General features: G+C 44.9%; 2 protein-coding genes across 2 annotated transcripts; both read right to left on the bottom strand.

Moving 5' to 3' along the window:
* Positions 1-235: 235 nt before the first annotated feature.
* On the bottom strand, positions 236-7,758 carry zftraf1 (zinc finger TRAF-type containing 1). The gene is made up of 6 exons (XM_080484600.1): positions 6,716-7,758; positions 5,628-5,722; positions 4,545-4,688; positions 2,761-2,972; positions 2,481-2,659; positions 236-2,193 (listed from the first exon to the last, which is right to left on the bottom strand). Exons 1-6 carry the CDS (start codon positions 7,001-7,003, stop codon positions 1,981-1,983), a joined length of 1,131 nt encoding a protein of 376 aa, XP_080340726.1. The 5' UTR covers positions 7,004-7,758; the 3' UTR covers positions 236-1,980.
* A 2,474-nt stretch (positions 7,759-10,232) lies between these two features.
* dclk3 (doublecortin-like kinase 3) lies at positions 10,233-16,924 on the bottom strand (the record flags this gene model as incomplete). Its single annotated transcript, XM_080485131.1, has 8 exons — positions 10,233-10,237; positions 11,088-11,336; positions 11,416-11,583; positions 11,669-11,801; positions 12,661-13,815; positions 14,278-14,409; positions 15,330-15,544; positions 16,858-16,924. 8 exons carry the CDS (start codon positions 16,922-16,924, stop codon positions 10,233-10,235), a joined length of 2,124 nt encoding a protein of 707 aa, XP_080341257.1.
* Positions 16,925-16,954: the final 30 nt, after the last annotated feature.

Genomic DNA, 16,954 nt, shown 5'->3' with positions numbered 1-16,954 from the left:
CAGCTAAGTGCCTCTCTTATTGTTCAGGAGCCTCTTTATTCACTTTCTGCCAAAAGCAGCTCATATCGTCCCTCATCCGATTCAATGAAACGTATCCATCACCACCACCGACTCTTAAAATTAAATTTAGATTTCATAACCTCGGCGCTGGATGCATAATTCATCGCGGAGCCGACGAGCTCGCAGGAGCCGGGCCTCCGTTTCTGCTCAGACAAAAGGACGCAGAGGCAGCGGTGCAGGTTCCATGATCTTTAATAAAAGGCACATGTACAGCCATAGTGAGATGAGTGAGTCCACTGGCATAGAGACAAAGCATTAAAACACAGAAATACAGGAAGTAGAGGTCAGGAGGAGAGAGATCTATCTGCTTTACAGTAGAATCTATTTAAGTAACATCTTCTCTTTTCAAGTCTAAACACTAATATGTCACCATAGTAAGGTTAAAACCTCCCCGGCCCCCGGCCCCCTCCCACCACCCGGCTCTGCCGTCTCTGCCCAACACACACACGCACACACACACACCGACAGTCACTGCAGGCCGATGAGAAGTCGTCCTCATAAGTCCTTCATATTCTACTGCAACAGGACGAGACCCCAGATTATCTGTAGATCAGTTTGTGGTAATTTGGATCAGGGGAAAAAAAAAGCAAACCCTCCTAAAATACTCTCATTTCTAACTATTCACAGCATATTAGGAACCAAATATGATTTTTCCTCATTTTCCCCCTCGTGGCCCCGAATATACTCAGTTCTGGATCAAACTTTGTGATTAACTGAAGCCAAAATAGGTGATTAGTCTTTCTCCCAGGTCATTAAAATAAATAAGTTTAAAAAGTTACTCAGCACCACGTGATTACAAACTAAAGTAACTCGAAAAAAAAGGTGTCTGACACAAAAGACTATGCACGCGATTTTTATTTTAGTGACGCAAACTCACCACAGAACTGAGGGTCTGATGGAAAAGCAGCCTTGCTAATGACGTCTTCGAGGATTGTACTTTTTCACACGTTCACATGGATGTCACCATCTGTTTCACAACTCACTCACTCACTCACTCACCCAGGCAGCCATTCACACGCTAAAATCCCCAACTAAAAAGAAACAAAGTTTATAGGTACTTAAATACTCGGGGTTAAAGAGAAATAAAAACTGGGATTAGTGTTGGGGGTTAAATAGAACCACAGCTGGAGAAAGAAGTGGAAGAACTAAAGTGTGCATGCAGCCAGACCATCGCTCCTCTTGATGGCAGGTAGAAGGTGGTGGCGGGAGGGAGGGGGTCTTTTTTTTGCCAGAACAGAAACTGCTGAACCGAATGGTAAAGTGTGTAGAGAGAGGGTTGGGAATACACACACACACTCAAACACACACACACGCCCGCCAGCCCACATATATACATCCATCCCCACCAGCTGCATTCATGAGTCCAAAGACGAGCTGAGTAGAGTCAGTCGCTCCGTTTTTCACATTGCGTCTTTGGGACGTTTGAACACGCGAGAGGGGTTTATGGGACTGATCGTCGCGCGCACATACACACACACATGCACGCACGCGCGCACACACACACACACACACACGCGCGCTGCAGACGCACCCACAAAACCCTGCTTCAGTTGTTGCGTGTCTGCGACCTTTGGGTGTGGCTCGTTCACAATCCGAAGGCGCACACCAACCATCTCGCCCCTCCCCCCTCCCCCGCTCAGACCTGACCCTTCACCCTTCCATCCTACATCAATGCCCACCCATCTCAACAGCAACTCACAGCTTTACCGAGCACTATCTTGTAAAAGGAGGCAAGAATAATTAGTGGTGTGTGTGTGTGTGTGTGTGTGTGTGTGTGTGTGTGTGTGTCGGTGCTAAGAGGTATCAATGGTTCAGTGGTGTCTCTCTTCAATCATCACATCCTCTCTTTGACCTTCCATCACCTCTTCTCTTCTTCCATCATCTTCCTCCTCCTCCTGCTCCTCCTCGCTCGCTCGCTCTTTATTTTTGGACTTGGAAGATGAACAGGCGCAGGTTGATGTTTTTGGCGGCCAGCAGTTTGTTGCACTCCACGGAGTCGGAGATGGGCAGCGGGACGTAGTCGGTCTCGTTGGTGTCGTTGCTGAAGGAGTGGTGGTGGATGACGGGTTTGATCCGCACGTCGTCGTACGGCCCCTTCAGCAGCAGGAAGGAGCACTCCAGGGCCGAGTTCACCTGCGGACACACACACACACACACACACACACACACACACACACACACACACACACACACACACACACACACACACACACACACACACACACACACACACACACACACACACACACACACACACACACACACACACACACACACACACACACACACACACACACACACACACACACACACACACACAGGTGAAGTGGTATGCGGCGCTGTGGAGGCTCCAGCACCACGGGACAATAGCGGTTTGTAGAAACCCTAAAGCTGCGTCCCGAGAGAAAGAGGCGAGTTACCTTGCTCTTCAGGATGAGCTGGAAGGAGAGGGTGCGCTTGCAGGACAGGTTGGGATTGCGCTCCGAGTCGTTGACCCTGGCCTTCAACACCCACGTCTGGTTGAGGACGGTGAAGCGCGGCGTTTCGTAGTACAGACGAGTGATGAAATCGTCGGTGCGGTATGGTCTGAACTGCACCTCTGGAGGAGGACGCATTGGAGAGACGGGAGGGGTTGGTTTGGTAGTTTCAGGTGTTTCTCGTGCGAAGGAGATTCTAACATTTGGTTCACGCCGCCTGTACCTGTGAAGCCAATCTTCTCATAGCAGAGGAGGCTGAAGATGGTGTTGTAGAGCTGCATGTCCCTCCGGTGGCTCTGGTCCATCTCTCCCAGGATCCCCATCAGCTCCGTCCCGGTCTTGGTCGGGTGGGAGCACTCGCTCTCGTGCGCCGGCAGCTCGTGAAACGGGCCCTGCCAGGGGCAGCCGATCCTCTTGTACTTACACTGCGTCACCCTGGAAGCAGAACACGGAGACGGCGTTGAAGACAAAGGAAACTCGAGGCTCGGCTTTGGTTAAATTACATCGTCCACAGATGAATACATGACACTTGTGCCGAGTGGAAGGCAGTGATAGCCAAGGTAGTAATTAACAGAGGTGGTGAACTGACGTTAATTAATGCTCTGCTAATGATAAGTGTTCTCCGAGAGCCGGCCGCAAGGAGAGGAAAAGAAAGAAGACATGGATACAAATCAATTACAGGTTCAATGGAGGAACCTTTGAGCAATACTTTTCACTTTTGCACAATAAAAATCAGGCATTCATACTATGAAAGGTAGTAGTCAGTCTGTGCGGTGAAGCGAAGCTCGCACAGTTCACGGGGTTAACCGCAAACTTTTGTCTTACGTGGAGGATTCACAACAAAAATACCTGCAATCACTGATCACAATTACAGCACTTTAAACGCCGAGTTCACGTTCCAACGAGGCCGTCGTACCCGAGAGTAACGGCACCTCTGCTTCCTCGCAGCAGACCTGCATCGTTTTCTGTCTGACCTGAGCGCAAACACCTGGCGGCTGCCACGGCTGTTGCCGTGGCAACGCGTGCAGAGGCACAGCTGTCCCGAGCAGGGTCACCTGTTGCTATGACAACAACCCCGCGGGACTTCACACACGGCCCGAGCGGCACAGCAGAGAAACACGTGGCCACTTCCTCGTCCTCCTCAGAAGTGGCTGCTCACATGCTTCACTTTCCCCAAATCGACCTCATGAGTGCACACGGACACACACGCACACACACAGGCACATACACACACCTTAACTTGTTGGAAGGCACCGCCACTCAAACTGGAAATTGAAATCCTAGAGAGCAGACATAGTGTGAACACGTATGTAGAAATGACGTGACATTTTTTATGTAGTAAACCGAGTTTAACGTAATCGAACAAACCAAAACCAAAGAAATTCCATCATGTGTTTAATTTGCTTTAGTGCAAAAGAGGTTGCATGTACTAAGAAAAGTTTACATTAAGTTGAAGGTTTGGGCCATTTTTAACAATGGAGTCTCAAAACAAGTCATTTTTTTGCAGAATTCGGATTTTATTTGATTACATTTCTTTTACACATTCACCTCCAGACTTCGGAGTACAGCTGATGCCACTTCTATCACATCTGGTCTGTTACGTCTGCTACTCCTACTGAAAAATGCAATCCCCAGTGAATGAATAGGAAAAGGGAGTTACTTTTACGCCTTTCTAAATTTTACAATGGGCTCGGGTCTGGATGTGACACACACTGATCAAGAGCACTTGTTGTACCAGATAACACATTAAAAAGAAGAGAAGTTTTACCAAAGCTAATGGGCAAAACATAACAACACAGCTCTGCTTTATAATCAGGCATTCTCAATTTGTCATCAATTAATAATTAAAATCTTACGAGAAGCGAGTGAAACTTATTGACCGTGTTGCCAACAATGTCTGCAGACGGTGGAACGTGTCGTGTGCGTGTGTGTGTGTGTGTGTGTGTGTGTGTGTGTGTGTGTGTGTGTGTGTGTGTGTGTGTGTGTGTGTGTGTGTTTGTGGTTTACCTGTCTTGGCATTCCTCTTTCTGGTGTCTCTCCAAGCTGGAGCGGGGGAACTGTTTTAGACAGAAGGTGCACTCGGTCGGCAGCTCGCTGACGGCCTTCTCCACCGCCAGGTTTCTGCAGCACAGGTTCTTGCTGATCTCACACCTGCAGTCAGACACAAGTCGCACCTCACCGCATCGGCATGTGGAATATTCGCAGAATGTGAAGGATGTTCTTACAAGCTTGTGAACAGAGAACAACTGTGAGTCACAGTCCAGGAAACAAAAGTTGATCTTTTTTAGTGTTGTTCGCGAAAAAGAAAGGTAAATAAACTAAACTCTCTAATGGTTCATCCAACATAACACAAACATGTTACATCTTGCAGATGATTTTACATTTTACACTACTCCACTCGAATTTCCTTGTCTTATGTTTTGTGGTTTATTTCTACATTTGATCTTGGTCGTCTCACATCTCTGGACGGAGCCTCTGTGGCCCCGAGTTTGATTGTTTTGCGTCTCATTTCATGTCCCACTCTGCTTGATTTGTGTCTCATGACGATGATGACGGTCTCTCGGCTGCTCCGAGGTTACCCCGGTGCCTCGTGTTTCGCATATTTGACTCGGCAGAAGTTCTTATACATAGCATTTATTATCAACTGTAAAACTTTGTTATCAATGAGATTAATTCTACATATTTGAGTCAGAAAATGCAAAAATACGGAATTTCTAAGTTTTGGAAAATTTAATCGGATTTTTTCCTTAATTTTGAACCAGAGGACAAAATGTTCTCACCAAAAACTTTTCAATCAATATTATTACTTCTGGTGCCTTTAAGCCTGTGCATCATTCACTCGTTCGCACTTTGTAGAAAATCCAAATGGGTCATTATTACTGACGTTAATTCATTTATTAGAATCTGGTGTGGTGGAGTGAAGAAGCATCTAATGCATGAAGCTGAAAAGTTAGTTTTTATATAACTACTAAGCCCACAACCAACCTGTACTCCAGTAAGTAACTTCTCTTAGTTCACGTTCAGCTGCTACTTGCATCTCTACACGGACTGCTTCAGAAGTGTTGATGTTTACTGTGCATGCGGTTTTACCTGCAGTTGGGACACGTGGCCTGTTCCTCCTTGAGGCGAGAATCAGCCAGGAGGTGGATGAAACAGCCGGCACACATCAGATGACCATTGGTGCACTAGTGGTCATACAAAAGAAAAAGTAAAAGGTAAATAAAATCAGTTTGAGTGAAACACAGTGCATAATAAGTGTATGCTGTTTAAATTACAAAGAGTGTGACAATCATTTTAACAAAGTTAAAAATGTAAAACAGCTTCATTAGACTCAAAAGTGATGATTATTTGTCCAAAAGAGGTTATTTAAAACCAAATATATTGAATACGATTTTTTTTTAATTTATGTTTTTGTCTAGAGATGTCATACAACCTGACACGGGGTTTGAAATCACACAAGTGGAACTCGGGGTAAAGTTGATTTCAATCTGTGTCCTACAATTACAATAAAGTTTAATTTTTTTTAACCTTCTGAAATAGTGAAGCTCAGATGGGTACAGGCCACACCTGCATCTTGCTGTCAAACAGGAAGCCACAATAACAGCCGAAGAAGAACTTAAAAGGATTTTGATTCAGGCACTTTAATGTTTGTGTGGGATATGTGAAGGTTAGAATGCACATGCATATTGTGATTACACTGTTAGTGTGAGACATTTAACATAAATGGGAGTGTGTGCAGCAGGGCACACAGCCAGCCATGTTGAGATTTTAACAGTGATTGATAACATGTGTTGACTTGACAGTGAGGAGAACAGCTGAGGTCATTTAGGAGAACATTTGAGGAGGATTGAAGGAAAGGGCAGGGGATAGGTTAAGAGTTGGTTTGGTTTGAGATGTTGTGTGAGGTTTGTGTCTTTATAGAGGGCTGTTTTCTTTCGTTCTAAGATTTGAGTTCTAGGACCACCTAGGCTAAATTTGCATGGCTCAGTTAGAACAGACTGTGTTGGATCCTGTATCACTACATTAAATGAAGCTGGCCAACACATTCAACAGGTTGACAGTGGAAACTGGGGGGGTTTGGGGGCAACAACACAGGGAGCTCCTCGTGTGAGGTTGCACATGTTTGTCTGATCAGTTCATAGTGATGGGGGAGGTCTTGTGTTTGACACCACGTTTACCTGATATACAGACGCCTTGGGCAAGTCTAGGCACACGGTGCAGCACAGCACTGAGTACAGTCTCTCCTCCAGCTTCCCTGACTCTCCCTCGGGCACTTTCACCCTCTTCTTGGGGGGCTCGTCTGCGTCAGGCTCGGGCCCTTCTCGCCGGATTCCGCCCTCCTCCTGCATGGCTGCGACCCCGGCCACAGCCTCCACCGCTGCCCCCACGGCCCCGACCCCCAGGCCGGCCGAGGAGGAGCCAGGGGCGGCCGCAACGCCCACGTCCCTCTCCTCCAGTGAAGACATGGTGATGGCTGTCCCGGTGTTTGTGGCGTGTGTGTGTGCGCCTGCCGCGGCCGGGCCGAGCCCGGAGAGTGAGCGGGTTAGCTCGCAGCTAAGAGCAACCTGTCAGGCTAACGGTCAGCTGACGGCGGGCTAACGTTAGCCCGGCTAACGCCTCGACGGGCTGTCAGCAGGAAAAACACCAACTTGTGATTAATGCCGCCCGACACGAACCCACCGGGACCCCAACAAGCCGACGGCCGTGTAATAACGACAGCATGTGCAGAATTAAAGACGAAAGGTGTCGAACTAGTTTAGTTGACTTACAGTGATGCTAGCAGAGTGCGCGGCTAGCTACGTTGACAAAAAAAAAAAAAAAAAAAAAACAACAACCCAGCAGTCCTTCTCCCGGAGCCCGGGCGGAACAAAAACAACTCTCGACGCCGTTATTCGCAATGACAGCGGGCTACGGCGATGTGCACCGGCGGCCCGGCTCGGCTGCTTCACCGCGTCCCTGCTCCGGTACCGGCTGACCGTCCGAGAAGACCCACGGGACGTGTCGGCGATTACAGTCGCGGCTGGAGACGGTTCTGTTGGGACTTGTCTCTCTGGCTTACTCAGCCATCTTTGTTTTTCCCCCGTCCGTCTCCCCCTGCTCAGCCGTAACGACTCCGGGTCACCGTCGTTAACAGTCGGCCAGGTTTCTCGGCTGTGCTTTGGGTGAGGAGGGGGGAGGGGGACGAGAAAAAGTATTTAAAAGTAAACGCACCGCCGGGTGTGTGGGGCCTGTGAGCCGCCGTCAGCACTCGGATGGAGCGGTAAAAGGTCTGACAGCGGAATGTTTTGTTGTGGCAGATGACTTGGGGTATTTAAAGAGTTTCCTAGCGCGCATGCGTAGTGAGCACCTGCGGGTCAGCGTATGGCAGGCTTTGAAAGGTGACCAAAACCTGATATGCGACAAATTTAGGACGCATCCCGAACACACGTCGCAAACGCATCATAACCCATCAATTACAAGGTTACTCCCGGAACACTTTCAACTGAACTTCTTGGAACTTCTTGTTATCTGGTGCCCTCGTACACCGACAGTGCCGCAATCCATCAATGTGGTTCAACTGGTTGAGGGACCCTTTGTTTGTTTGTGCTCAGGATGCAGAAATAATTGTGCTTGAAAAACCAGGGTGATCGAAGATAGGCTGGACTACCACCCTTAGCCACAGGTACTAGGAAGACTTTTTATCCCTAAGGTGAACCCAAAATATGTGTCTGGGAGGGGTATGTGTGTGAGGATGGGTGGGGCAGGATGTCAGCTGTCCAACCACTCCCATTGGACGGACCCATATGCCTTTTTTTAGTCTGTGTGGCATGGCAATACCACCCTCAGCTATGCACGCAAAGTTAGCTGTAAGTGGTAACACACTGTTCCCAGGTCAGGGTTAGATAATGCTCTTTAACACCCCCACCCCCATCTCACATCACTTCACCAAAACACTGCAACAGATTGATTACCTGCATGTGTCTGCACACTATGAGGGCCCTGTGCAAACAGCCAGCAAAACCACTAAATGCAAGTTTTGGAGTAAAACAGAGTTTAATTGAAATGGCCAGAGAAATATAAAATTGATGAAGTAAAGCGGCTTAAGAAATTTAAACAGTTGGATCAGTTAAAACAAACACTAGGTAAAATCTACTAGAAATAGCAAAAATAAAAGTTAAACCATGTAGAAACGTATAAATTATCTACATTTCTAAGTTGCAGATCTGAAACTTCGCAAATGCAACATAAAATACAGTTTTTGTCGGCTTATATATATATATATACAGTATATATATATATATATATATATATACAAGAAATACATAAGTTCCAGCTCCATATAAATTTCATTTGGGCAATTGTGGCAAAAAATGGCTCTTTTGGTCGTAAAGCTTTCAGACCCCTGATCAGAGCTTTGAGGGGCTATTTTAGTTTACGGCCCTGGATAAATGCCTCCTTGTTGTGCCTCTGCCAGTCATATATCAGTAATGCTGTGCATTAGTGGTCTTGTTGTCATGTTCAGAAACAGATTTATTGTCATTTTATTCAGAGAAAACTTTTTACAAATGCAGGGATCAAATGAACAAATTATATGTTGTCACATTACTGTAATATACTGAACTTTATGGTACTGTTTTACATTATTTTAATTGATCACTTAAGCAGAATTTACACCTTGTAACATATTTATTTACTTAAAAAATGACTGCTGGCTACTTAGTACGCCTACCATTTGAAGTTAACATTCAACAGTTTTGACGCTGCTTTACAACTACATCGTTTTAGAAAAAAATCATATTAGTGTATTTTTTGATTCTGTATTGTTTGTCTTGTGACGTGTAACAGGTAAATAAATCAAGTGCTTGTTATTGACAGTGGAATTATATCTATTACAGTTTTTAAGAAGCGTAAACTTTCTAGTTTTATTTAAATAGAGAAACATAAAGTTGTAGTACAAATGGTCATTTCTGCTAAAATTATATTAATCTCCCCTTGTGGCCTCTCTGTGGGTCCCGTTCTCTTCTCTCCAGCTACTTTGTTGAATTTTGATCAATGTCCAGGTGCTACTGGGATGTGATCAAACAATTCATCTAATGTTGCTGTTTGCATCATTTCACCTGATGGGAAACATAAGAAAAACACCACCTTGTGGCAAGGATCAGCTTCTGTTTCATAAGATTTAGAAGAGGTTGATCTTTTTCATTAGAAGTGTGAGCTTGTTTGATCCTCCCCAGAAACTGGACGTATCATGAAACGTGAGCAGTCGTTGTATTGTTTTTATTCAGTTTGTGTTTGTCAATAGATGTACAGATGGGTTTTGATGGCTGGGATTTTGCAATAGTCAAACTACGTACTAAACACATTTCATCTAAGGCATGTTGAATTTTCTATTTCCATATTGACATGGCACATACTAGCTTTGTTAATATTATCTCAATGCTCTGTGATTTTAATAAATGCTTTTTTTTTTTAATACTGTTGCTCTCAGCAAAGCGTTTTAAAAGTACTATCCATCATATAAACAGTATCCAAAAGGTGATGGTCACACATTTACAATGAAAATTCCTCTTTTCACCTGTAAGATGCTTTTAATAAATGAGTGTGTTCTATTTATCCATCAAGAACTAAAAAAGTAGGATGCGTCACTGTCAACAAACAAGCATATTAAAAATGGCTACCAGAAGCAGACACAATAATCGCTATTATAAAAATCAATCAGTCTGAAAACAAAACACATTGTCATGAACTCACAGAAACATTTTTAAAAGACTTCACGTCACATAATCTTACGGTCCGAGCTACACACATACTTTGGGTTATTACATGTTCTCATGAGTATTTTATAATTACTCTATAAATGAATTATACACATTTATGAGATGTATCTGGTGCCATCAGTCAGATCCTTTTCCTCCCAAGAGAGCGGATTACATCTTCTGCAGGTCGTTTAAGGACTCGGCTGCCAAGAAAGCAGCCGTGTTGTCCGGAACAGATAAAGCAGCGAGAGTGATCTAATATTCCAATCAAACAGGAGATCGACAGCGATATCAGGACTGTGCGGGCAGGGAGGCGACGGCGACATGAGGATTAGATGAGTTATGGTTTCTAACTGGAGTGGTTTTGGAGTGGGACTGTGGTCGGGTTGTGTAACGGAGAGAAGTCTCGCTCATGCAGACGGAGAATCTGTCAGGGGGCGGAGGGAGGGGTGAGATGGTGCTGAGGGACCGACGGTGTTGTTTGGAGGATGTGAATCTGCATGTGACTCTTGAGGGCTTCTCAGTTTTGACTGTGTCTTGATCAGGGACGAGGGATCGGTTTGGGCTTCATGTGACCGATCGAGGTCAACGCGGTCTGTGTTTGACAGCTGGAGACCTGGATTCTGTGGCCTGGAGTTCTCTGTGGAGTCCAAGTCTTTCTCCTGGCCAGATGTGCAGTCTTCAATCTGCTGAGACGTGATCTGAACTGAGTCTACCTCTTTGATATTTTGCTTTTGCAGTTGATCTGTTTCACTCCCTCTGTTTTTGTTGGTTTGTTTCTCGTCATATAATCTGAGACCTTTATGGCTGATACCTGCTTTGCCATCAACGTGTCCCGATGTTTTGTTTCCCTGTGATTCTACTGAGTTTGTTTGAGCGGATATCTGGAGTCTTTCCGGTTCTCCTCCAGTCGCTTCAATATTCTTCAGGCTTCTGTCTGTGAGCGCCCCCTGCTTGCAGATCGAAGCCATAGCTTGCACCCAGGGGTGCAGGAGGGTCTGCTGTGCCGCCAGCCTCACTGTGGGGTCCGGCTGAAGCAAAGCTCTGATAAGGCCTCTGGCTTCTGCACACAAACACAGACATTGTTAGAAGAACCGCATTTACATTTATGTGAGAATATGTGTCATATAGACACATCTCACCCTCCGAGACAGAGTCCCAGTAGGGGGACGGGAAGTGAAGTTGCCCTTGTTTTATGAGCTGAAACAACTCTTCCTGGTCCCGATCTCGACTCCGAAATGGGGGGAAGCCACACAGCAGGATATAGAGGATCACGCCCAGAGCCCATACATCCACCTCTACTCCATAACCTGAGAGAGAAAGCACAGAGAAAAACCTTCAGCTGGGTTGAACACCGCTCAGAATCACTTAACAGAAGCCTTCTCCAAGCCGCACCTGTCTCGCAGAGGATTTCTGGAGCCACATACGTCGGCGTGCCACATATAGTGAAGACGGGTTCAGTCACAACCATGGCGAGGCCAAAGTCTCCCAGCTTCAGCCTGCAGATGCCAGCGGCGACTTGCTCTATCTGAGTGAGGAGGCATCGAAAAGAATACAAACACTGGGGAAGTGTTGAGTTGATATGTTTCCTAACTCAAACGACTGCATCGGGGCAACTGTACCGTAAAGAAAAATGTCCTTTTCATGCAGACTATTAGATAACTAGTGGACGTTTAACTTTATCATTGCGGAATGTAATTCTGTTATACATCAATCTTAAAGTATCGTAAAGCTGTTTTTACACACATTATACATATTAGGGAATGATTTCATGAATCATGTGAAAACACTGTCGACTCTTTGCAGTACTGGATTGTTGATTAATGATTTGAACCTTGAAAGATTTTTTTTCAAAATCTGAATTTTTTTGGGATGGTCTGAAAATGTTTACTGGCACATCCCTATTTTTTTTTTTATCTCCTGAGCATTACATCTCTGCCTCCCTGAACACTATCATGTTTTAAATCCAGCAGGTGTTGGTGTCAAAGTTTCTCCTGATCTACAGTTACAACAGCAGCTGTCTGAGTCTCCCTCTGTAACCTAACATCCCTGCATTCCTGTATTTGCATAACAGTCTGGTCAACTGATTTAAATCTACAGACAATAATAAGCCACGGTTCGAGTTCTTAGCTTTTCCTCCAAATATTCATAGGTTTGCCTGCAACATATTTAAGATATTATGTTTGTGCCTAAAACTAGTAATTCAAATGAAACGTCATTACTTTTTGATAAAAGGTTTTGGATTTCATGGTAGCATTATACATAAATAACACATAATATGTGTATTATTTAAGTTTTTTTAACATAGTATTGTTAAATGAAATAAGTTTAACTGAACCTGATATTTCCTACATGGCACTATTCAATACATTCTCGCAGATACTCACTAGTAGGTTCTCAGGCTTGAGGTCTCTGTGCACGATGCTCTTGCAGTGGATGTAATTCAGGGCTTCGCTCACGTCCGACACCATAAGCCCTGCTGCCGCCTCCGAAAACTTCCCGCTCTCACTGATGGCCTCGAACAGATCCCCTCCGCTCACCAGCTCCATCACCAGGTAGGAGTGAGTGTGTGTGTGGTGGTGCGCAAACAGCCGCACGATGCGAGGGTGGCACAAACTACCCAGGAGGCTCAGCTCGTTCTGCATCATGTGCTCTCGGCCAATCAGCTTGGAGCGTTCCACGATCTTCATGGCGAGGGTTTGGCCGCTGTCACGGCGGCGGCACTCCCGCACCACCGCAAAGTTCCCGTCTCCAACCACACGTCCGATGTCGTAGCGGCGCTCGATGTCCGACAGGGTGACGTCTCTGTCCTCTGACGGCAGGTCCAACGTGCTGCTCCCATGTGGGTCGGCGTTCACGCCACCCACATCTGAAGCTGAATTTAAAAGTTGTGAGCGTACCGAGCTTTTCCCCTCACCTCCGGCGACTGGCCGAGGAGGTGGTGTGTCGTTCTTCACTTCCTGTTCAACTGGAGGGCTTCCTTTGTGCTTCCTGGACACAGGAGGAAGTGGGACCCTCCCAGACAGAGTATTGATCAGTTCTGCACCCTGATGCTTGCCTCTTCTCGACAAGCAGTTTTCACACAGAGTGGGCGACAGTACGTCTTCCTCTCTGAAAGCGTCTTCATGTTGAAACGGGCCGATAACAGAGGCCTGCCGCTGCCTTACGCCGCCCCTGATGTGCAGTCTCTGCAGGTGGTTTGGAGGATGAGCGGGTTTCCTGCATAAATTCTTCTTTTCAGACTTTTGAGAGTCAAAATTGTATCTCTCCGGCTTGTGGTTCTTTGTGTTCGTGTCTTGGTGGGTCTCTTGGCTCATGCCGCCGATGTCCGTCCTCTCGCTGTATCCACTGTCGGCCTTCGCTGCTTTGTCTGGTGGCGGCCTGAGTCTCCTCTCCCAGGCGCGCAGGGCATCGGCTCGGTAATGTGAATGCTCAGGAAACAGTTCCTCCAGGGCCTCGTGAACACTGCTCAGCTCGGGGCGAGCCTTACCGAGAGCGAGGAAGGCCACCTCACCTCGGAAGAAATCACACACGCCCTTCACCTTAATTCAAAAACAGAAAGAACCATGATTGGAGATTATTTCAAACGTCCAGGCAGCAGATTTGAACTACAAATCAGTTGACGTAGGTCTCTTGACATATTTACTACTGTTTGTTACACCTATCTACCGTTCCAAGCATAGAAAGATAGTTTGGTGTTGGGAAAGTAATATCTGTACTCGTTTTTAATAGACCTGTGGTGACGCTGGAGTGTCGGGATTTTGCTCTGGGATTTCATAATACATTTACTGGTTGAATAGTTGTGTAATGGCTGCAATCAAAGCTGGAGCTACAACAGAGGACAAAAGACGGGCATGACATCGGGATGTTGTTAAATTAGTCTCCGAAAAAAGAATAATGAAAACAAACAAAAAAAGTCCACCTTTCACATTCACTAAAAGACCTAGAGGGGCGTCATAATAGCTCATTTAAACGATCCTGAATCTGTTCATGGTGGGCCGCACCTCTCGAGCGTGTGTGGTGTAAAGGCGCGTTACTCTGGCCCTGTGCCAACGAGGAAACCCCAACGCCTCTGAGATATCCAATAGCAGTTGCTCAAAGGACACCACGCCCCTGCGGTTCAACAGCACCGTTACCTGACGAATACACACATAAAAAAAAGCCATTAAAGTTTAAATCCCATTACATGACACCAAAAAGACAACCCTTTGTTATAAGTTAAACTCTTTGGAAGAAGGTTAATATGTTAATGGATTTCAAATGTTTATTAGTTGATCACTTGTTTCAGTTTAATCAGAAGCTTTTCACAAAAACCTTGAGGTCCGGGATTTTCCAGGTATGGAAAGACGAGTTCCCCGGAAAACACTTGAACAACATTAAGAGTGTAATATTGTTGTGAAATCTTTATGTGATATAGTTTGCCGTTGGACTTCGTAGGCATTAAAGTAGGGGAAAAATAAACAAATCTTATTTAGAGCAAGAAAAGACTTTATATGTAGGTATAACTATTGTTGCATTTATGACTTTGTGCTAAATATGCTCTATATATTGTGTTTTATACTGTATATTTTTAGATCTCTTTCAAACTGTTGTTTATATTACTTGCTTACTTACTCACTATATTTTTACACAGCTGTGAAAAACAGCTTTAAACAGAATGTTAAATGATAGGGATCTACAATGACACTAGAAATCTCATCTAACTTAAAAAATAAATAAATTGTAATTCATCTCTATCACTCTTAATTCTGTCATAAAAATGATTGTTTTCACAAAAGTCTTTTCAGGATTATGCTTGCTTGTATTTCTTCACATTGTCTGATCACATTTCCAAAAGCCCTCAGGAAAATGGGCAAGAATGATCATAATAATTTTTAATTCAGTGTATTGATGTCATTTTATGAAATGATGCATCATCAGATAGAAAGAGATCAGAAACTATTTCTGACAAGAAGTTCAATTAAACAATGTCCTTAATATGATTTAAGCATATGTACAATACTAATGAATGCTAATACCTTGTACACCATTCTTAAAGTGATCCGTCTGAGTTTACCTTTCGCAGCGTACTGTGACCACATGGGCGAACAACAGTGACAAGATGGGGCCTCTCGGCACTTTCCCCTGCATGTCGAGTGTGGAAGAGCGGGAGCTGAGGAGGAGGAGGAGGAGGAGGAAAGTGTGACCTGTGGACATGTCCAGCAGGGTGAGGATGGATGGGCCATGGCTGTGGAACCCCAACCGGACGCTTCAGTGCGGGGACAGGGGGAGCTGAAGCGGAGAGGTCGGAGGTCAATGAACAGCAACAGACATCACAAGCCGGATTATTGAAAATTAGGCCATTGTCGATTGTTTCAATGGTGGGCTTCTTTTTGACTTGTAGAGAAAGAAAAGTAACACAACACTCCTCATCCTCTGTGTGTGTGTGTGTGTGTGTGTGTGTGTGTGTGTGTGTGTGTGTGTGTGTGTGCGCGTGTGCGCTTTTGTGAAAGCAAATCCGGCTGATCAGATTTGAGTGTTTTCCATCACATAGAGTGCAAGGGCCATTTGAGATTCCTCAAGCACCGAGCCCCAACCAGCTGAATTATTTAGGCTTCCTTAAGTCATGAAAACCTGCACACCTTAACAAAAGCTTGCTTGACCTGCTTAGGGCTCAGCCAAATCTGCATGATTAATGAGGCATTAGAGACACACGGCATCTTTGACGTTTCACTTTCTGGCACTGAGGGAGACAGGGAGACGTTATCGGTTGACTCAGTGGGAGGTTCGTTTCTTTTCATTGTTTTGCTTTGTTTTGTGTCCAGACAGCATAACAACAGGCAGGAACACAAGACCTGGTATCTCTAATATAACCTGGACCCCCCCCCCCCCCCCCCCCCCCAATACCTTTTTTATTATTTTACCAGAACACCACAAGTGCACAGAGAGTGAGTCACAGTGTACACAGTCACACAACAAAAGCTTTTCACGGTGGATCTAGGAAATCTGCATGTCATCCAGCTTAAATATCCTATAAAGAACCAGCTGTGGCCAGGAAAAAAAAAAAATTAATCTGAATCAGGCTTTTCTCATTGGGTGAGTCGAGGATGTCGGTGTACAGGGACAGATATCACGTTCAATACTCTTCATACAGTTTTTTAACTATTATTTTTATTTGACAAGGGGCATCTCATCAATCACCAGAGAACAATAATGCTGCAAATAAGCTTCTTTTTTATTATCTGTTAGTAAACTGTGTTTTTTATTAACTAATTTAACTGTAAATGGCTGGGATTTCTACTTTATGAAGAAAATAAAACACACATAAGATTGTTGTGTTTAATTTATCTGAATGGAATAAATAATTCCCACAAATATTTCAATTGTTACTATGTACAGTAGTAGTAGTAGTAGTAGTAGCAGTAGTAGTAGTAGTAGTAGTAATAGATTTAGTATTCTGGCGAGTCATTTTAGTAATTTAACATGTATATTTTAGTATGTGGCGTTCGTCATTGTTCCTTTTTAACATTTTTTAACGTTTTACAGTATCTACAAACGTGATGTTTCATATGCGAGAGAATCAATCCAAACCACAACTCACTCACCTGCTGTTCTCCATTTAGGATTACGGGCCGCTTCGCATCCGTACCGGCCTTTCTGCGAGGGCGTCATGTATCTGATTGAAGATGTCTCAATTAAATA

Source organism: Lipophrys pholis, assembly GCF_963383615.2.
Source record: "Lipophrys pholis genome assembly, chromosome: 17".
NCBI classification, from domain to species: Eukaryota; Metazoa; Chordata; class Actinopteri; order Blenniiformes; family Blenniidae; genus Lipophrys; species Lipophrys pholis.
Note: the sequence above shows the minus strand (reverse complement) of the source record. Positions and strands in the feature narration are given on the sequence as shown.

Excerpts from the sequence above, each read along its gene's own strand:
- zftraf1 (XM_080484600.1), bottom strand. The coding sequence starts at position 7,003 with ATGTCTTCACTGGAGGAGAGGGACGTGGGCGTTGCGGCCGCCCCTGGC. Across the intron at positions 5,723-6,715 it reads CCAAGGCGTCTGTATATCAG|TGCACCAATGGTCATCTGAT; the intron begins GTAAACGTGGTG and ends TATGACCACTAG. Across the intron at positions 2,973-4,544 it reads AAAGAGGAATGCCAAGACAG|GGTGACGCAGTGTAAGTACA; the intron begins GTAAACCACAAA and ends TTCTGCTTCCAG.